The 23,193-nt window shown below is 36.9% G+C and overlaps 1 protein-coding gene across 3 annotated transcripts in view; it reads right to left on the bottom strand.

The window, feature by feature from the left end:
• Positions 1-2,458: 2,458 nt before the first annotated feature.
• The window catches only part of PEX7 (peroxisomal biogenesis factor 7), a 92,986-nt gene continuing 72,251 nt past the window's right edge, over positions 2,459-23,193 (bottom strand). For 2 of the 3 annotated variants that reach the window (XM_002817400.4, XM_054558206.2), the window contains exons 9-10: positions 20,878-20,977; positions 2,459-2,932 (exon numbers count right to left, since the gene is read on the bottom strand). In XM_002817400.4, the coding sequence (XP_002817446.2) occupies positions 2,864-2,932; positions 20,878-20,977 (169 nt within the window). In that variant the 3' untranslated portion in view covers positions 2,459-2,863. Of the gene's footprint in view, positions 8,937-20,877; positions 20,978-23,193 lie in introns of all 3 variants that reach the window. The other variant, XM_063725002.1, reaches the window with a different exon arrangement.

The following is a 23,193-nucleotide window of genomic DNA, read 5'->3' as shown; positions in this document are numbered from 1 at the left end:
CAGCTTAGCTCTTGAGAACTTGGAAACTCAATTCTGTCAATTCTCTCAGGAATAATCAGGTAGAACCAGAGAGTTCTACATTTTAACTATTTCTCAGTATGCTAATTTCTGTTATTCCTAAGAAAAGGAGGCTATGTGACAGGACCATGGGTTTGGATTCAATCATTCCAGATTTCAAATTCGTTTCATTATTTTTTGGCTATTATGACTCCTGAGAACGTTGGCTTCCTTGTCCTGAAAACAAGGAGGGCTACCTTGCAGGGATGTTATGGAGATTAAAAGTGATAACATATATAAAGCATCTCACATGGTGCCTGACCACAAATCAGTAACTGAGTTCCCTTTTCCTTTATCCAGTCTTTAGTGCTGTTCTGTCACTGCACGTATAGGAGGAGCTTGTGGGGAGGCAGACAAGATGAAAGCTAAGAGCTCAGCAGCCAGGAGACAAATGCTGATTTCCCAACCCGGAAAGAATGACTGGTCATCCTCTGAAGCCCAAAAGCTGCTTAGCTTGTGAGCTACCAAGGATTCAAAAATCTTGCACATTGTCTTTCAGGAGAGAATCCAAGTCTGCTCCTCAGAGTTTTCCAATTCTAGTTTCAGGGAACTAACTCGATAAGCATTCACCCACTCTCATATTGATAGACTCCAAGAACCTGAGTTATATATTATGAAGCCAATGATCTAAATATCTCTAACATCCCTGGAATAGAGGGAAAAGAATAAATCAAGGGAGAGGTTAATTTTTAAATTACAAGTCTTTGTTTCGAAAGATACGTGATAGAACATTTTGTTAATAAAATCTCTTGCATTCTATAAAGGAAAAAATTTCATTTCATTGTAAATATTATCTGTGTTAGATATTTTTTGAGACAAGGTCTGTCACCTAGGCTGGAATGCCTTAGTCTGGGTCACTGCAGCTCAACTTCCCAGGATCAAGCGATCCTCCTGCCTTAGCCTCCCCAGTATCTGGGACTACAGGCATGCGCCACCATGTCTGACTACTTTGGGTTGGATACTTTTAAGGGTCTATCACAAATTCTGCTGATACAGAGAACACCCATTGTAGACCCACTTTTACTGACCACACCTTGGTGTAAAGCCATTAGTTCATACAGAGGCAAGCAGCAAGAAAAAATGCTGTCAAACTCATCAGTGTGACAACTCTAAGGATGTGGTTAAGCACCATGTTCATTGCAGTATACTTAGTTAAGCACTGTCCTCTTTACGGGACCTCTCAAAAGCAATCTGTATTGCTGATTCAAGAACCAAAAAAAAGCTGGGCACTGTGGCACGTACCTGTAGTCCCAGGTAATTGGGAGCCTGAAGTGGAAGGATGGCTTCAGCCTAGGAGTTCAAGACCAGTTTTGGGCAACAGAGTGAGGCCCCATTCTCAAAGAACAGAAAAAAAAAAAAAGAACCAAAAAGAGTTGTATTTTCTCTGAGACCATTCATTCATTTAACTAACAGTTGCTGAGCCCCTTCTGTTGCCTGTGCCAGGCAGGGTGGTAGGGCCAAGCCTGGCACAAGGACAGAGTCTGCCCTCTAGGCTATAGGCACTGAACTGTGTAACTGATCAGATTTCCTATTTATGAAGCTAGAAACCTTAGCAGCAAATCTTTGGCCCAGTCAGTAGTAACTTTACAGGACTTTGAGGTATGTATACTCAAGCCCTACTCTTGGCTCCACTTTCTGTCTTTGGTTCCACTTCTTAATTTATGCTGTTTTCTTTTTATATCTTAAGCTGTCTTAAATTTTTTCTGCAACAAGTAAATCCATAAAGAAGACAATATACATATACTTTATTTTTGCTCTGATTATTATGAGCATATTTTGTTCTTTAAAAAGAACTTAAGAATTATAATCTTTGCCATTTATAGCATATCTTAATATTATGTAGAAAATATAAGTGTTATGCAAAGTAGTTTGTTTTGCTGATTTTTCCTCTTTAACCGACTTTTTTTGTTTTTTTCAGTTCATCTGCACCTAGAGCTTTTTCAAGAAAACTTACGGAGGTGGCAAGGAGCATGTATAGCAGTACTTAGGCCTGGTTTCAAGGTCAATAGCTAGAAGCCTTAGTAGGACGTAAAACTTTTTGTTTAATTGACAGTTTAAAAAATTTTTGATATTAGAGAAGTGGGAAGACAAAATTATAGAGTCATGGGTACAATATCTAAAAATATGTGAATAAATGCTAAAAAAAAAACAAAACAAAACAGTAAGCTCTTAGCTCACAGCATTCCATGTTCTTAAAAACATGGCACCAGTCATTGAGAGAATCTCATTCAGTCTATGTGTCAAGCACTGAGTAGATGCTCAATAAACAGCTACTAAATAAAAGAATAAATTAAATATATTCTAGTGTCCTGTTACTGAACCACAGATATATCTATATTATATATAGTACTGTATTCACATATACAATGTATTAGAAAGAGCAGTCTTTTGGGGGAAGTTATAAAATGATAAATTATCAATAGATACAGTTTATTTATATTTTACATCAAAAATGACAAATTAAAAATGAAATATATCACTATCTATATAAGTATAATCTACTGATCTCCCATATTTTAATCCATTTTATGACCCAGAGACTACATTTTAATAGATATTACAAGATATACCATAACATTAATTATTTCTTAGAATTTTAAGAAATATGGCTTATGTATCAGGCTTAACGAGTGAGCCAAAGTTTTTATTAGCTCCCTCAAAACTGATTCCAGGGTAAATTGGAAAGATTTGAAATCTGAATAGCATATAAAAGCATAATGTCTATGTTTTTCATAGTTAATTTATTTGCTGTTAGGCAGTTCTTCAGCCAACATCCTCTGTTTCTGACCAAAGTAGTATATGTATCTCAAGCAGGAATGGTAAGACAAGCAGGGTCATAGATCTTTATTGTTTCATCCCAAGAACAGTCAGCCACCTAGAAAACAAAAATGAAGTAAGAAGAAACGTATTTAGACATACAAAAATTCAAAATTGGCAGCAAAAACCCAAGTCATTTAGAGTGTCGTAAATCATCCACTAGTAAACATATTTTTGAATAGGGAAAACATAGGGCTAAGTTTTTGATAAAAGGTCCATATTCCCTTTTTAGGATATACCTCAGGGTATTCCAACTGATTCCCATTGATTGAGTATATTCCAATTGGTATATTTCAATTGATTGAGGTTTCCTATAAGAATGTCCCCCACCTTCACTCCACCCAACAGCTACATAATTCCCTACTATCTGAGATAAATGTAGAAAAGATACATTCCAGACTGTGAACAAGATGCTGTGCTCAATATTGTGGGACTGAAGAGGAAGATAAAGTAAAGCTCTTGCCTTCAAAAAATGGCTCATTCAAGACTGAGTGTGGAAGGTGCACTAACAGAGACTCTTAGGGGGACTATACGATTCCAGCTGGGACAGTGTCAGACAACTTCACAATGCCATGGCATTCCCACTGGACCTCTGTAGGAGGCAGACATAAAAGACAAGGACCTTCACATCTACAAAGCCATAGGAAAACATGAAGGGAAGAAAGTCCAGGGTGTTCAGGAACTATGCATTAAAAACTTAGTGAATATAGCAATGTCTCCGGGTATAAAATTAATATATGAAAATCAACTGTATTTCTATATACTCGTTTTTTAATAGAAATGGATGAGGCAATTTTTAAAATTTATGTGGAAATGCCAGGACTTAGCCAAAAGAATCTTGAAACGAAACAACAAAGCTGCACTACTTACACTAGCTGACTTCCAGACTCAGCATGATACTGTAATCAAGACCGTGCAGGATTAGGATAAAGACAAGTAGATCAAAGGAAGAGAACAGAGTTCAGGAATAGGCCCCATACTTGGACAAATGGCTTTCAACAAAGGTACCAAAACAATTAAAAAGCAAAAGGAAAAAAATAGTCTTTTCAATAAATGGTGGTAAAACAACTGAATATCCATAGGAAAAAAAGTGAATCCTGACCCCAACTTTGCACATAAAAATGAATTTGAGATGGACCACAGACCTAAATATAAAAGCAAACAGTATAACCCTTTTAGAAAAAAAAAATAGGAAAATATATTCTCAATACAGAGGTAAGTAAAGATTTCTTAGGGATACAAAAAGTAATAATCAAAAATTTGGTAAGTTACACTCAATCAAAAATAAAACTTTTGCTCATCAAAAGACACTGTTAAGAAAATGAACAGGCAAGACACAGTTATATAAAATATTCATAAAATATACACCTGACAACTTGTATCAAGAATACATAAAGAGCCAATACAACTCAATAATAAAAGACAATCTAATTAAAAATAATGGGCAAAAGTAAGCACATAAAAAAGTGCTCAACATCATTAGGGATTAGGGAAATGCAAATAAAAATTACAATGAGATACCACCATATACTCACATTATGGCTAAAATTAAAGATTGACAACACCAAATGTCAGCAGTGATGTGGAACAGCTGTGATTGCATACATTGCTGGTAGGGAGGTACATGATACCACCATTTTGGAAAACAATTTGGTCGTTACTTACCAAGTTAAACACATACCTATCTTTTGACCCAGTAATTCCACTCCCAGATATTTGTCCAAGAAAAATGAAAACATGTTTGCAAAACAATGTATACACGAATGTTCATAGCAACTTCATTCACGATAGCAAAAAATCGAAAACAAGGCTGGGGGAAGTGGTTCACACCTGTAATCCCAGCATTTTGGGAGGCCGAGGCAGATGGATCACCTCAGGTCAGGAGTTCGAGACCAGCCTGGGCAGCATGGTGAAACCCCACCTCTACCTAAAATACATAAAATGAGCCAGGTGTGGTGGCACACACCTGTAATCCCAGCTACTAGGGATGCTGAGGTGGGAGAATCGCTGGAACCTGGGAGGCAGAGGTTGCAGTGAGCCGAGATCATGCCACTGCACTCCAGCCTGGGCAACAGAGTGAGACTCTGTCTTAAAAAAAAAAAAAAAAAAAAAAAAAGGAAAACAACCAAAATACCCACTAACAAAAGAATCCATAACAAATTGTAGTAAATTCATACAACAGAATGTGCTCAGCAAAACAAAGGGAGGAATTGCTAACAGGCTCAGTACCATGGATGAAGCTCACAGGTAAGAGGCCAGAAACAAATGAGGACATACAGAAGAGTTCTTTATAGAATTCTAAGACAGGCAAAACTCATCTAAGGTAAACAAACAAACAAAAATCAGAACAATGTTACTCTTCTCACCTGGAGGGAAGGGTGGGGATAGGGGAGATTGGAAAGGGGTAAAAAGGAAACCAGGGGAAACATCAAATAACTGGGATGATGTGAATTTCACAGGCATATCTATTTGTCAAAAATGTATATCTAAGATTTGTAAATTTCAATATGTTAATTATACCTAAAAATAGTAAAAATAATGTTAGCGATAACAAACGATGTGTGAGAGTACAGGAATAAATAAAATAAGAATGTTGATAGTTGTTCAAGCTAAGTAATGAAGTTCATTATCCGATTCTGTTACTTTATATGTTTTCAAAATTTTCCACAATTAAAAAAAAGAAAAGAAACAAGGTAGGCAGTAAAATGAAAGATGAAGTAGCAAGAGAGTGCTTTTAACCAAAAGTATTTGCACTCCATTTCCCAGCCTTTCATGGTTATTACAAAGGCTGAAAATTACACAAAAGAACCCTCGTTTTGACTAATGTAATTTCTTGGCTATCACTAATTTTGAATACAAGAACCATTCAAATTAATCAGAGTAATATTAGCTCCTTATCATTCACTAGCAATATTCTGAGATCAGAATCCAAGCTACAGAAAGCATTATAGACTTTTTAGTCAAACTTTTAAATTTAAAAACCACACTCTTCAAGATCTGGTTGTTCCTACTTCATTTCTCATTGCACCGGGCTCACACCTCAAATCCAAGCATGCTGTTTATGCCTCTTCGCTCTTGTTCTTTTACTGACTGCTTCTCTTTAATAACTCCTCTTCTCCCTCCCTTTCTGTCTGCTCCTCTGTCCCCTTTGCCTTGCTCTGCCAGAGATGTCTCTTTTTTAAAAAATCAGTTTAGGTATCACCTCCTCTATGAAGTCATTCACTGTACCCATAATACTTGATTGTACTTATTTTACCGACTGAAGACAAAGAGTTGTCTTCAGCTCTTTGAGGGCATGGACCATGTCTTATTAGAACAACATAACTCAATGAATATTAGCTCAACAAATTAATTTTATAGATTACAATTTCAGAGGTTAACTCTGTCCTCATGTTCACACTAGAGTAGCAGAGCTACAGCCAGAACCTAAACCTGTTAAATGTACTCAGTAAAAACAGTGCCTTGTAGAAAAGGCAAACTGAAAACTACTATTTGCCTAATCTTGCAGTTTTCGGTTTTTATACCATAGGACACAAAGATCATTATGTTAAATTACCCCTGTCTCATCTATGCTTATTTTTTTCAAGTGCTGGGCCTTTCCACATGTTAAGCATCCGCTACTGGAGAGAAGAGAATCAGAGAAATAAGACTTAGGTTTCTAGTGCAAGGTATCTATAAATTATGTTTCTGAAACTTTATTCAGCACTCTTCAATCCAGCTTATTTATTCAGGATTTATAATAACTACCAAATGTCAAGTCCACTGATTCAGCAAATGTTCATAAATCTATACTTAATTGGATTAAGATAGATCTAAAACTGCAATGATATAGAATTATGAATAGATTAATTCAAATTGATGAAAATAGTATTCCCCTATTTGTTAATTAAATCCTATCTGGTTCTACAAATTTAAGCAAGCTAACAATAAAGAAAATAATAATAAGGTAAGAAAAAAGCACTTTACTAACTAACAAAGAGGCTCTAGATTCTCCAAGGTTGCTATGTAGGAACTTCCTGGTAAGGAAAAACTATTGTGCCATGTGGTCCCCAGGGGACCTCTTATTAATTATCACCACCACTGCAATGGCTTCTGGTAGCACTGCTTCCCCTCTAATTCTAGAACTGAAAGTAAACATGGGGTTCTTTCTTAATGCCCCATGGTACCTATCTGTGGCCAGCCTAAGAGACTTTTAAAAAAGACTATACTAAAAATAAGGGCTAACAAAAAGACACATATTAAAAAAGACTTTGCTAAAAAAAAAAGTGTTAACAAACAGAAAAAATAAGTAAAGAAAATGGCATGAAAATAAATAATCTGCTTTATAGGATGAGATACACTCGTTCTTTAGCTTGTCAAACAAAGAGGCATCTTTCCTGGCTCCCAGCCTGCTTCCTCGTGACAAATGCTTCCCCTCCCGGATGGAGGAATTGCAATGCAATTCCACAGGAACGCACGCCTGGCCATGAAGACCCCTTCAAGGCCAGACTCAGGATAGAGAATGAGAAAGATGGTAATAGGAATCTCCTTTTCCACCTACCCAAGATTCTCTTTCTCAGTTTCAGTCCCTTATATGAGAACCCCACTTATTTGCCCATTATCTTGCTATCAGAAAAATTGTAAATGATTGAAACCAGAAAAAAAGATGACTAAGTGTTCTTTCAGTGGGAGGCTGGCATTGTCTTAGGGACCATATGGGTTACCTGTTTCTCCAGAGCTCTGTGCGTTTCACTTTCTGACTAGATTACTTTACAACTCTGTAAATTATAGAAAACCGATAGCAAGGCAAATGATTCCCATTCATAAAAGTTGCGAGGGAATTCTGTCCTGTAGAGATGCAACTGATGCCCCCCTTACCCGCTGCAAGAGATGACTCCAAACCTTAAGTCTTATTGCCCTGTGGATAGTGTCCAGTTTTACACCTATTGGTAAATTCATTTCAGCACTCAATGATTGCCTGTGTCTGCTCTTTAGTTCCTTTAAGCTAGCTGTCAAATCTTACATGAGTTACATAAATTAGTTAAATAAAATCTTTGACACATGTTCATACTATGAGAGTCATGTCACCATTTTGAAAATTATCCTTTAACATGGCCACACACAGGGATTCAGTTTACTGTCTCAAGAGGGTAACCATTATTTCAATGAAACATAATAACTCTTGCTTTCTTATAGGACATACATAGTGAGTAACAGAAAAACCACTTCATTAACAGAACAAACATTATGAAATGGGGAAAATGGGTAGACGTTATATTTAAAAAAGAGGCTGAGAATAGTTGCTAAAATTGGGCATGAAATTAAAGGCAAACAATAATATAAGAGTATACAGATATGATCAATTTACCAGCTCATCAGAGGATATAAAAGTTTTTCCTAGTTCTTGACTATAAGAGAAATATATAATACGCCATTACAAAAATTATTCGGTGCCAAAAGAGTGACTTTATAAAAAATACATCTTTCTTCACATGGCTGTAAAAAACCCAACATCTCAACCCTCCAGTAGGCCAAAGGCATACATTAAACTATAGTTTACTGGAGGCACTTCTAGAAGACGGTGGTTCTCAAGCTTTAGTGTCCATGAGAATCACCTGGAGGTCACACAGACGGGTCCCCATCTCCCTAGCCTCAGGCTTCAGAGTGGGGTCCTGGGATCAGTATCACTGGCTCCACTTTGGGCTGACACAGGCTGGGGTCTTGAAGCCAAGGTCCACAGATAGGTTTCAGAAAGTCCATACATACAACATTTTGTGTATATTTACATTCTGGTGGGAAGGGAGAGAGAATCCATAATTTTCTTCAGAGTCTCAACCCCTGACCCCAAACATGAATCCAGAGTATTCTTCAGCTGGGCATTGTAATCGTCTGCCGCCCTTTCCAACACTCAGCTAGGACTGAGGACCTCTGAGAAACAGTATAACATGTATCAATTTTTTAACTGGGTTTCTGTCATGTGAACTAAGATGGGGTACTTGTGCAGGAACTTTTTGTTGTTGATTAAAAGAAATTCAAAACTTGGCAGGACTGAAGTATTCTTAAGGAAGAATTCTCTTCCTTTCCTGAGGAGAAAGAATAAGAATATGCCACTAATACAACGGAAAACACCTTGTGCCATATTTTGACATTTTTATTTAAAATTTAAGTTTCAAATCTGATAGGTTAATATGAGATAGGAGGAGACAGAATTAGTAGGAGGACTAAGAGGAAACATGATTGAACCATCTTTAAACAAAAACCTAAGTCCTCCCTGAAGCATTCCTAAATCAAAAGTTTATGTAGCTTTTCTACATACATAAGCCAATATCCAGAATTTCTACTGAAAGGCATGAGAAAATTTTATTAATCATTTAAGCTATGGTTAATAACAATATTTTTATTTACTTTCCTTGAGATTTGTATCCTGCTGAGTTCTAAATGGGCTGATGTGGTTTATAGATTAAACCACAAAGCCAAATAAAGATTAATTAAAAAAAAAAGAAAAGCCAACTCCAAATAACAAAATCTGTTCTAAAGGGAACAAATGGAGCAAAATATTTCAGGCATCAGAGCTGAGCACATCGTAATACTGGCAAAATAACTTAGGCTCTATGCTTTATAACAATGAACGAGGAAGCAAAAGCATGCTGGGTAATATAGTATCTGTTTTCTAGTAACATTCATGCACGTTTATAAAAACTAAACCTCAAGATAATTTTTTTTTAGAGTCAGGGATTGTATCTTGATTAAATCTGTAAATCTATATTCCTTGTGTTCTACATACAGTAAACCTTTGATAGATGCTTGTTGACTGAATGATTCCATGTATTAGCCATAGTTTTCTGCAAGATTTTGTTGAGTAGAGAGAGCCCCTCACATAATAAAAAGCATCCAATTAGGTGTGAGGTCAGAGATGTGGGTAAAAGCAACAAGTTTTATGGGATTTGGAGGATATATATTTTGTTTGTTTGTTTTTAATTTCAGGAATATTTAGAGAAGTTTCACAGGGAGCTTGCCTTTGTGTCCTAAGAACTGTTTGTCAAATATTCCTCAGCATTACAAAGCTATCTAAAAGATAATTTATGTATACATGTATTCATCCATTTATTCAACAAAGACTTATTAAGAACCTCCTCTGTGTCAGAAGTATGTACAGGTTATGACAATAAACACAAGGGTCCTGGTCTCTGGCTCCACAGATCTTGATTGTAATGGAGAGAGAGGTAAGCAAAGAGACACCTATACTGTAGAGTAACATGTACAATGACAGAGGAATTACAGGGTCCCATAAAAGTAGGCAAGGGGCCATTATAATCGAATGTGAGGGAAGTGCCTGCTTTCAGGTGGAAGTAATATCTAAGCTGAGGCTTAAAGGAGGAGCCCGCCAGACAGCATTTGTTGTTGTTTTTGGGTCAGGGGCACAATGGAAAAAAGGAAAATGTTCTAGGCAGTGGGATACATCAGAGTAAGTGAAGAACTGAAAGTTTTAGTTTTAAGGCAATTTAAAAGTTATAATTGCATTATAACTCCTCTGATGAAACTCAATCTTTTGAGAGGCAGTTTTTTTCTGAATCCCAACTAGGGTTTTCTGAAGGCTGGGGCATCTCTTGTTTGACCCTCTTCCCTTACAGGATGAGTGTGCACGTGGACACTCAAGGGCAGAGGCCTCCAGGCTCTACTGCTTCTGCCCAAGGATATACAAGTGGAAAATGTATTCCTTTACTCACAAGCCCCTGCTGTGGTACATTTCATCCCTATGCCCTTCTGAATTTCCTTTAAGCTAAGACCAACATGCTAATCTTTTCATCAAAGTCAGAATTAAAATTACTGACATTATGGAAAAAAAAAATGGTTTGTCAAAATGTTATATTTCTTAATGTAAAATTTGAAGAGAGAATCAATCTTATTATTTTAAAAGATGCTATCTACTAGGGTAGTAAAAAAAATGAAACTAACAAGGTAAGATGCCATATAAGTTCTATTTTTAATTATTTCATTTTCACTTTAATACAGCAAAATAGGCATTTCTGTTATAAGAATAAGCACACTAATCAGAAATATGAATTACTTGCTTTGAACTAATGTGTCAGTTTCTTCAAAACATACAATAAAGCTTGAAAAACTGAACAGAAATTTATGTCAATAAAGCCTATTAATTTCTAAACAGAGGTATGTATGGCGTATACATTAAGACATCTTCATACATGGAATGCCAGAGAGCAACTCTATCAAACCAGTATTTTAGCATTTCCTATATGCAAAATACCGGACTAAATGCTACATAAATCCAAAGATAGTAAAGAAACATGCATTCACTAAGAAGACTATAATAAAAATTTACCAATAGTGGATCAAATCACATGTATTATAGAACATCTTCAATAATAATGGTCCCATAAATGTGGATTTTAGAGAAGGAAACATTAAAATGGAAATACAACACTTTAAATACGTGTAAAATTTAGAAAATGAATTTATATCCCTTAATTGCGTCAATTCTCTCCACTTTATTAAAATGTTTACACATGCAACTGATAAGGTAACTTATCTCAAATGATTTAATATGATTGTTAATAATAATCAGGAATTCCAACTGACTCATTAGGAGCTTTACTTTATTCAGAAGTTTTCCATTTGCTATTTATCATTATACCCTTTTTTTCTCTATTTCGTGGACAATTGCTTTTGCCCTTGGGAAACTTGTTCAATCTACTGTAATTATCTTTATGACACATGGCCTCTTTAGCAAAAATGAATAATAGAAACAGGCAGAAAGATACAGACAGAATGAAAAAAAAATCATAGTTAACTCTACATTTTGAAAAAGCAGCCAAGACATTATACTGCAGTATATTAAATTTGGAACTAAAGGAAGAAACATGCTTTACTTACTCAACCAGCTTACAATAGAAAGTGACTACAGGAGAGAATATGGTTTATTATGATAATCATTACGGAATTTATGCAAAAGCAAGGAAAGAGTTGACCAATAAACTAAAAAAATCCTTTTCATTAATTCATTGAATAGCTATTTAGCACATATGTATCAGGTGGTTGACATTAATCCACTGTCTATTTCTGGGCACTCAAGATATTTAGTTGACACAAAATATTTACTGAAGCAGAGAAGGAAAGAAGAGGAGGAGAGAAGGAAGAGAAGAACTTAATTCTGGAGTCAAAAAGGCAAAAATAATTTTCATAGGCAGAGGCAGAGGAGAGCAAGAGAAACGGGTAAAAACATGGATATGACAAATAACAAAATGTAATTGTTCTGCAATAGAGGATTACATAGGATGGTGAGAACTAAAATTAAAAAGGAAAACGGATTATATTGAATCCTGAAAGCAAGATTAAAAGTTCAGACTCTACACTGAAGGGAACGAATGGGCTTCCTCTTGAAGGTTTCTGAGTAAAGATGACAATGATAAAAACGACAATTTAACTGGATTGATTTGCAAATTAAAATTAGTATTTAATAGTATGGCAGGAGGTTAATGGTCAGAGCGGTTTAAAAGCATCACAGGAGTAACTGACCAGGAATTCCAAAAAGAGAAAGATAGGTTAGGAGGCAAATATAGTAGCATCTGTATTGGATGCCAAATGCCTTAAAAAAGGGACAGCAATAGAAAAAATGTATTCTGTTGCAGGCACATGATGTGTCTGTCCATTTATTCCAGTCTTTTTTCAAAGGTCTCTTAGCAAAGTAACATAATCTTCTTAATCTAGAGTCCTGTATATTTTTAATTTTTTTCTTTGGGAATACTACACCCATACACACACACACACATACACAGTTGTTGCCTTGTAAAAGTAATTTTTCCCATTTTATTTTCTAACTGATAATTGTTATATCTATAGGTTATTCAATGTTATACATTTATTTTAACTGACTTTCTTATTGGACTCTCTTATTATTTTTAATAGGTTTAAAGTTGATATATTTAATACTTATTCAATTTGACAATCATATGAATTACAAATGACAATAAAATGTTCTACCTTTAAAAAATTTACATTCTATTTTGTTTTCTCCTATTTCTAACTGGCCACACAATTTTTAGAACCATGTTCATTTACAGTGGTGATGGTGGCAGTTCTCACCTTGCTCCTTTCAGGTCAAGCACTAACAAAACCAGATTTGCATTATGGAAACCTCTCCCTGGAGGCAACATGGAGAATCAATGGGATGATGGAAAGAGCTTAGAGACCAGGTTTGAGATTGTTGCAGTAATCCATGGTAAAGGTACAAATAAGTGCTTATCTAAGGCAGTGGAGGTAGAAAGGCATTGTCTGGATTTCAGAGATATTGGTGAGAAACAACTCATAAACTCAATACCAAGTTGAATTTAGGAAGTGTGAAGAGACAGGAAAACTAGGATTATTTCCCAGATCTCTAGTATGGCCCCGAAATGCAATCAATTGACCAGGTTAGGAATACTGAAGGAAAAGCATGACATCTACTCAGATCTCACAGTAAAGTCCGCTGGATACACAGGGCAAGTATCACTAGCATAAAATTATATGACAGCTTTAAGGGGAAGTTGCACCGAAGTAAGAGGGCTAAGATTGAATATTGGAGAACATCTACTTTTGGAGGGATGGTGATGAAGATATTTAGCAAAGAGGTAAGGAAGAAGAGGTCAGCATGGTAGCACTGAAAAAGTAGGACAGGAAGATTTTTTTCAAATATAAAAATTATATGGCTAAATAAGAAAAAAGTCTGAAAAAAGGCTAATTCGGGTTTCAGGAGTTTACTGGTGATCTTTTTGGGCTTAACTTCAATTGAATGATGAAAGGAAGACAGGTTTAAAAGACAGTGTAGATTCTGAGAAACTAAAAGCAAGAGGTCAATTTACTAATTCTAGATATTTAATAATAGAAGAGAAATAGAACTTACTGATAGTGTGACAGGACAGTGGGGTAAGCCCCACAGAGCTTTGAAAACAGAAGAACCGATTGAAGATCTAAAAACAGTGGATAAGTGAAGAAGCAAAGATGTGGATGAGGAAACCAGCGAGAAAATTAGAAACCCACTGGAAGGATGGGAAAAAAATAGAGATAAAATGCAAACATTTTGGGGTGACAGAGATGGAAGAAGATGCTCATTCCTGGGAACTCTCTTTTAACAGTAAGTAGAACATAAGGTCAAACGTCCAGATACTGACACTGAAAAAGGTTGAGGAAAGATACAGTGGAGAATGGGCTAAAAAAATAAAAAAGACTTCAAAGGTAAAATCAGAAAGACTTCAAAGGTAAGTTGAGTAGGACCAAGAGCCCAAATGAAGTTTTTTAAAAAGTAATCTGAAGTGTGCCTAGTCAGTATGTTTGGTGGGTTTTCAGAAGCAATGCTTCATAATCAAGAGAAAGGAAATTGAATAGGAAAGTGAGTGATTCAGGAATGAAAGATCAGAGGCAGATGTCAACAGTAATGGGATGCTATAATTGCAAGGGGTATGTATTAGTCCATTTTCACGCTGCTGATAAAGACATACCTGAGAATGGGAAGAAAAAGAGGTTTAATGGACTTACAGTTCCATATGGCCGGGGAGGCCTCACAATCATGGCGGAAGACAAGGAGGAGCATGTCACGTCTTACATGGATGGCAGCAGTAAAAAAAAAAAAAGAGCTTGTGCAGGGAAACTCCCCCTTATAGAACCATCAGATCTCATGAGACTCATTCACTATCATGAGAACAGTACAGGAAAGACCTGCCCCCATAATTCAATCACCTCCCACCAGGTTCCTCCCATGACACATGGGAATTGTGGGAGTTACAATTCAAGGTGAGATTTGGGTGGGGACACAGCCAAACTATATCAGGGTGTCTACGTAGTGCAGAGGGCAGCAGACGCAGCCTAATACCATCCATCTAAGGAGCAAACTGATATCCTACAGAGCTGGAACTGGGAAATGTTTTATGGCTTAGCAAAAACAACAACGACTTGTTATATCATTGTAAGCTAAAAAATTACACAATTATGAAAGCATAAATGAGGAAACAGCAGAGACTAATGCCTGAGGACACCGACTGCTTCTGGCACTTGTTCTTTTTAACTCTAAAGCTAGTCTGTGACAGATGCAGAAAATATCACCTGACATAAAAGGTGAACAGGACACAAATATCCTAACTACCAATAATGCTTGCCATCTTCTAAAATCCAATTTTCTAAACTCATTAGAGAATTCTTAAATACTTTTATCTACTGTCAACCATTAAACCTGGTAACGAAGACTATGGGAATAGAGATTTGAACCAAAACAAGAGCTGAATTTTTAAATGATATCTAACCAGGCACAGCGGCTCATACCTGTAATCCCGGTACTTTGGGAGGCTGAGGTGGGAGGATCACTTGAGCCCAGGAGATCCAGACCAGCCTGCGCAACACAGTGAGACCTCATCTCTACAAAAAATTAAAAAAATAAAAAAGGGGTGCACACCTGTAGTCCCAGCTACTCAGTAGGATAGGGTGGGGGTGGAGGCTTGAGGTGGGAAGATTGTTTGCACCCAGGAAGTTGAAGCTACAATGAGCCATGACGTACCACTGCATTCCAGCCTGGGTGACACAGTGATCCTGTCTCAAATAATAATAATAATTAAAAATAAAAATACATCTAAAGAACTAGTTTAAATCAGAACCAAATCTAATCATCTTTTACTGAAACAAAACAAAAATATACAAAACTACTTCTACTCTATTAATATTTTAAAGAAAACTCATTATATAGGAGCTATGTGTTCCTAGCATGGACAGATTCAGATATTCATTCATTAAAGATTATCTTAGGTGGGGCATGGTAGCTCATGCCTATAATGCCAGCACTTTGGGAGGCCGAGGCAGGAGGACTGCTTGAGCTCAGGAGTTCTAGATCAACCTGGGCAACATAGCAAGATTCTGTCTCTATGAAAAAAAAAAAAAGAGAGAGGGAAAGAAAGAAAAGATTGTTTACCCAAACTTTGAAAAATACACACACAGATAGAGACTGGAAGGGTAGCTATCATTGGGAAGGAGGGGTTCAGATTTGGGAAGAGGCTTCTGGAATGCAAGCGATGTTCTGTATCTCAACGTGGATAGTGGTTATACAGGGGTAGTCACTTCTGGATAACTAATTGAGCTGTACACTTAAAAATATGTGCATTTTAAAATATAAATTTACATTTCAATTAAATGTAGAAAACAATAATATGGTAAAACAGAGATTTTTAAAAGAAACATAATAATATGGTATAAGAGATTCTTTCTCAAGTGGGGAAACTATAGGTAATCTTTTTTCTTTCTTCTAAATGTAATTTCCAAAATTTTGTCATGAGGAAAACATTAAAGCTTATTAAACACACAGCGGCGACATCTGAAAGTGGTAGCATTTACTTTAAAAGAGATTGAAATAATAAATAACTATGCCCCAAAAGAATGTATAAAGATATGTAAACTTGTATCCAGCTTATAAATACTAAACTAAACATCACTGAGCATTTGGAAGAGCAGAATTGATACTGCAGAACACAAAGTCAGGAATTCTAAAGATAAACTAATATAGAAATTCCAGTTATATAAATAGGTGTATTATAGGTCTAGAATCACAAACGTACAAAAAGAAAAAGAGTATCCAATTTAGAAATAATAAGGATAAGAAAGAAAAGATAAAATGTTCGAACTGTACAAATCGTGATCAGAAAAAAAAAAATTTTTTCAAAGAAAATGATGCCTTCAGCCTGGTTAACAAGAGAGGGCGTAGAGCATTTCTCAGCAATTATCCTTAAAGAATGACCCCAGACATTTATTTGTCAAGTTTTAAACTTTTAAAGACAAGATCTTACATTCTGTTAAGAAGAAAGGTGGTGTAATATAAGAATGCCCTTGACCTCATTTCTCAGATCTCTAAGAAAGGAGAAGCGAAAAAGAATTATACACAGAAGAACTCAGATAAATCTCTTTTAAGACTGAGAATATATAAAAACACAGAGCCTTAAAGTAACATTAGCAAGGTCCTACAGCTGCTAAGATCACAGAAGACAATAGGTATATGAAAGCAGATGGAAAGACACTAAGAGGTGAGAGAAAGATACTTTCTAAGGCAATCAAAAATGATCAAAGAGTAAAATTAAATTAATTTACAATCTGTAAATCTGACACATTATGAGACTAAAGGATAAATATAGTATATTAAAAATAACTTGGCTGGGCGCAGTGGCTCACGCCAGTAATCTCAGCACTTGGGGAGGCCGAGGTGGGCGGATCACCTGAGGTCGGGAGTTTTCCACCAGCCTGGCCAACATAGAGAAACCCCATCTCTACTAAAAATACAAAATTAGCTGGGTGTGGTAGCACATGCCTGTAATCCCAGCTACTCGGGAGGCTGAGGCAGGAGAATTGCTTGAACCCAGGAGATGGAGGTTGCAGTGAGCCGAAATCACGCCATTGCACTCCAGCCTGGGCAACAAGAGCAACATTCCGTCTCAAAACAAACAAACAAAAATAAAACTTAAACCACCTACTATACCAACAAAGGTTAGTGTGGCAGATTTTAAGCGACTATGAATTCTTCACAGGTCCTCCCATCAAGTGGTAGAGTCTATTTCCCACTCTTTGAATCTCGGCTGGTCTCACAACTTGCTTTGCAACAGAAGGAATGCTGTGTGGCTTCCAAGTCCAGTTCTCAAGATGACTTGCAGCTTTTGCTCTTGCCCTCTTGGAAAAACACAACTGTTAAGTGCAGAGACCTGGGCACACCTAGAGACACACGGCCTGGAAGACAACCAGCACTACCCACCAGACACATTGAACGAGGCCTAATAGGACCACCCAGACCTAGTTAAGCCACCAGATGGCTGGAACCACATGAGTGGCCACAGGAAAGACCAAAAGAAGAACTGCTAGGGTGAGCCTGGTCCAAATTGCTGCCTCACAGAATTGTGAGCAAATAAAATTGTTGTTTTAGGCCACTAAGTCCTGGGAATTGTTCATTACACAGTGATAGATAACTGAACAAAAGTGAGAGGAAAAATATGGAGATACACGTAGAACTTGATTCGTATCTCCCCTAGAAAGGAGTTTGATGTGACTTGTAAAAATACAAATTATCTCTCTCCTATAGCCGCCCAAGATGCTGAAAGAAGACCAAGGGCAAGACAGTGGCCCCAGCCCCTGCTGTCTTGAAGCAACAGGCCAAGAAAGTGGTGAATCCCCTGTTTGAGTAAAGGCCTAAGAATTCTGGCACTGGACAGGACATCCAGCCCAAAAGGGACCTCACCCACTTTGTGAAATGGCCCCGCTATGTCAGGCTGCGGCAGCAAAGAGCTATCCTCTACAAGAGCCTAAAAGTGCCTCCTGTGATGAATCAGTTCACCCAGGCCCTGGGACCACCAAACAGCTACTCAACTACATAAGCTGGCCCACAATACAGACCAGAGACAAAGCAAGAGAAGAAACAGAGACTTGGCCCAGGCCAAGAAGAAAGCTGCTGGCAAAGTGGATGTCCCCACTAAGAGACCACCTGTCCTTCAAGCTGGGGTTAACACCGTCACCACCTTGGTGGAGAAGAAGAAGGCTCAGCTGGCGGTGACTGCACATGATGTGGATCCCATCAAGCTGGTTGTTTTCCTGCCTGCCCTGTCTCATAAAATGGGGGTCCCTGACTGCGCTGTCAAGGGAAAGGCAAGACTGGTCCACAGGATGACCCACACCACCGTCACCTTCACACAGATTAACTCGGAAGACAAAAGAGCTTTGGCTAAGATGGTGGAAACTATCAGGACCAATTACAATGACAGAGATGATGAGATCTGCTGTCACTGGGGGGGCAATGTCCTTGGTCCCAAGTCTGTGGCTCACACTGCCAAGCTGGAAAAGGCAAAAAGGCTAAAGAACCTGCCACTAAACTGGATTAAATGTACACTGTTGAGTTTTCTGTACATAAAAATAATTAAAATAATACAAATTATCCTTTAAAAAATATATAAATTAATAATATACACAACTCAAATGTTTGTGTTTAAAATACTGGTTCAGATCACCATCTTAATTTGAATAAAATCTATTACTTAGGGATGTGTGTCCTCTGATTTAAGTCCTCTCATCACAAAGTTGCTTTTAATAAGGTAGGCCTACTATGTGTGGAGGATTTAGAAAACATTTGGTATTCTTCAGACCTGGGCGAGGAAGCACCATAGCTGAGGAAATGGAGGTGCTGCAGCTGCTGCCACAGGTTCTAGTCTGGGCTCACAGAGGACAGGTAATAGAAATACATAAGGATGAGGATTTAATGAATATTTACTTAGGATCCTTTGTTTGGGGGTGCCATGTTTCAGTATGTACACTGCAACTTTTTAAGACTAAAATAGAAAACAGGTACAATTATTTTATTAAAATCCATCTATAATAAATGTATCAGAAAAGGAACTAGTTCATTTGAAACACATTATATTTATGCTGAAAATAATGCCATTTCACTCATCATTATTTCAGTTTTTTCTCTTCTTATATCCTATTAAGTCATTTTAAATGAGTATTTCTAATGTTAATGGGAACATTCTAATACCAAATGAGAATCTTTTAAACTCAGAATTACATCTTTAATTCCTAAAATGAAAAACTCATAGGCTGAGAGCTCACGCCTGTAATCCCAGCACTTTGGGAGGCCGAGTAGGGTGGATCACTTGAGGTCAGGAGTTCGAGACCAGCCTGGCTAACATGGTGAAACCCCATCTCTACTAAAAATATAAAGATTAGGCCAGGCACGGTGGTTCATGTCTGTAATCCCAGCACTTTGGGAGGCCAAAGCAGGTGGATCACTTGAGGTTAGCAGTTTGAGACCAGCCTGGTCAACACGGCGAAACCCCATCTCTACTAAAAATACAAAAAATTAGCCAGGCATGGTGGCATGTGCCTGTAATCCCAGCTACTCAGGAGGCTGAGGCAGGAGAATCACTTGAACCTGGGAGGCGAAGGTTGCAGTGAGCCGAGATTGCGCCACTGCACTCCAGCCTGGGCAACAGAGCAAAACTCTGTCAAAAAAAAAAAAAAAAAAAAAATTAATTGGGTGTGGTGTTGCATGCCTGTAATCCCAGATACTTGGGAGGCTGAGGTGGGAGAATTGTTTGAACCTGGGAGGTGGAGGCTGCAGTGAGCCAAGATTGCACCACTGCACTCCAGCCTGGGTGACAGTGTGAAACTCTGTCTCAAAAAAGAAAAGAAAAAAAAAAACACTTTCATATTTATTTAAATTTCAGAACACATTAATGTGAAGTGGGATTTTCTTTTTGTTTAACTTATGAGAGTTATCATAAAAGCACAATTTCACAGTCATGCTCTAGAATTTCCACATATTATTTTGTGTTTCATTGATATGCTGGTTCTTTCACACACTCTGTATTTAAAGGGCCTTATCACTCAACATATTGTAGTGTTTCTGATTGACTTTACAATTTCTAAAATGAAAAAGCTTTTTTTTAAAAAAAACCTGAGGGATATTTAAAGTCCAAGGTGTCCACTCTCAAGTCCTCAAGAGAACAAAAAGGGAGATATATATTGTTTATTAACTTAAATAGCAGACATTCTCCTTTTCTTGTTCTCCATCAGAAGCCTCCCATTCGACATGTGGTGTGAAGACAAGGGCGACAGTCCTGAAAGGGTAGTGACCCGCCTGCCCATGGTCTCAACTGTCTAATGGGACAGCTGAGTCAGGACCACATGCTCCTGACTCCTGCCAACCCGTGGCAACAATCCTGCCGTATTCCATCTTTCTCTTGTCACTTTTCTGTTGGGAGAGGCCTAGAGAAAGCCTTTAAAATGTTAGGATAATACCTCCTGGGAAGGTTCCTTTTTCTCTCAGGGAAATCAGTCTTTCAAGAGGAGAAAGGTATGTCAACTTTCTTGATACCTCTTATTCCCTAGTAGTTTAATGCTCAAACGCTCCAGCTTATATAGCTAAAATGGCAACAATTTTATTCATAAAAGCAACGCATGCCACACAGAATTGGCTGTGAACTTGGGCAGAAGAGAATATCATGAGATTGTATCCGTTACCTGAGTGGGGCTCTGAAGACTGAAGTCTAAACCACAAGTAAACTCTGTATGATGCTCCACTGTTTCAAGAAGAGAGTCAGGCTTTGAAAAGTTCCAGAATCTGTGAAGATAAATAAAAGGGAATAATTTAAATGCTAAAACTACCAAAAAACTTATATTAACAAAAAAATAGATATTTGACATAGCAAAGATTTTATCCAAACAGGCTCAACCAATTCATAAATACAGAACCCCACTATTAAGCCCTACATAAAAAATCCAATAAGAAAAAAATGTACTCCATCCTATTATATATTTTAAAAAAACCCTACATCAATCTACCCTTATAAAAGATTATTCTACTCCCATTAGTATACCTTTTAGGACAGAAGCTTAACAAGTTTTAATTTAAAAAATGTTTTTATATTGCACAAGGACATTGAGATGATAGTCAGTATGCTTTTGTAGCAATTTCTAAAAGCATTCATGGCTATAAAATAAGGATATTGAATTAAATGAACTCTAACATTTTGTGATTTTAAATACGACTTCATTTCTCAACAACTGACATAAAAGATCTTAGGCTTAATTTAAATTTCAACAGCAATTAGAATTCTTTGAAAAAAATCTGTTCTCTTATGAAAATCTCTGTAATTCTGAAACTATCTTTTTTCTTTTTTGAGGCACAGCCTTTCTTACAGATTCCACATCAATATAATTCCTAGAATCAAGAAAAACAGAAATGTATTTTCCTGTGCCAATATTACGTATTCTACTTAACCTCCATAGACTGCAAGTGGTAATATTTACCATAATCAAGCTCTCATTTGTACTGTGCAGACAAGAATTTGGTCCTGTTTTCAATACATAACATAGTACTTTATTTCTAATGCTTTATTTGCTCATCATCTTTTTTATTTGACTCTAAACATACTATAAAAATGGCACATTCAGGATCACAGAGTCATATCCTAATTCAGCTTCTCTAATGATCTACAACATGGCACACTGAAGGTTTAACAGATCCCTTTGAAAGAGAGTAAATACACAGAACCAAGAGCCACAGTTTGTTTAACCTGGTGGTATTATTTCCCCAATAAATACAGAGTTGGCCTTATTAAGTTTTGAAAAGGGTTGTTGCTATGGATAATCCACTGTGTGGGTACCAAAGAAACAATGAGTAAATAGCTCATTTATCAGATTATCGAAATCTACAAAATATTTGAGAAGAGTGATTTTACTTTTGAAAATCTGCCTGTTCAACCAAATGAGGGAACAAGCTGTATGCATTCTCAGAAATCCTAATAGTGGTCTCCACTGTCTTTGCATATTTGTTTCTTTGAATTCTAGAGACAGTGAATTATACCAAAATCTAATTTTCTGGGTCCCGATAATGTTTAGAGAAGCAAAAGTAAACACATAATTTTGTAATTTCATTTCTAAAACATGGTTATTCACTGATTTGCATTATCTGAAATAATAATCAAATGATTCTGCATGTGGCTACTATGTTCCAAAAAATACTCAAAATGATTTTAAAATAGGCATTTAATATGGCAAAAAATAAGTTAAAGGAAAATCAAGGGTAGGAAAGTAAGATGGCATCTGCAATGAAATTGGTACATTCCATGAAGTTCTATGTCCTTGACAGGGAAGGACCTCAAGATGCTAAGCTTTCTAGCAGCCAAAGGAAAAAGGGAGACAATCAAGACCCAAATGCATGGTGTCCACAACCAAATTGCTCCTGGAAAGCTCAGAAGGAAATTCTCCCTTGGGAGTTCAGTGACAAGAAACCCAATGTTTATGTAATAAGAACATCCTCAACATCTGTGAGGAAACATACAGATGCTTTGCCAGCTGCTGCTTATGAATGAATGGCATCACCCTAAAGGGCAGTTTAAAAGAATGGCTCTAAGGGAAAGTCAATTTGATGTAATCCGGGTATTTAGCTCTCTGACTTCATTTGAAATTTAGGTTTTACTTCAGCAGAATGGATAGGCTAAATATTCTTTATGTAAACCACAAAAATTGGTTTCTTTTAGAACATAAGGATAATACAAAGCAACGAGAATTTATTTATACTCTCCTGATGAATTCCTGTAATGCGGTTTCTGTTGTTTTGAGCCAGCTTAGGACAAAGCTGCATTGAGATAAGATAAGGTGGGCCTTATGAAAATTAAGATGCCTCACAAAGACACATGTGTGCAGCTATCCAACTTCAGCCTGAAAGTGTGTGATGAGGGAAATCACACATTCAGGAGAACTGTGATTCTATTCAAAAAGTCCATCTGAATTTGCTCTAATATACAGCTAATGAGTAGTCAAAGCCTCACAGAG

The sequence above is a fragment of the Pongo abelii genome, chromosome 5 (genome assembly GCF_028885655.2).
Source record: "Pongo abelii isolate AG06213 chromosome 5, NHGRI_mPonAbe1-v2.0_pri, whole genome shotgun sequence".
In the NCBI taxonomy this organism is placed as follows: Eukaryota; Metazoa; Chordata; class Mammalia; order Primates; family Hominidae; genus Pongo; species Pongo abelii.
This window is presented reverse-complemented; position numbering and strand designations above follow the sequence as displayed.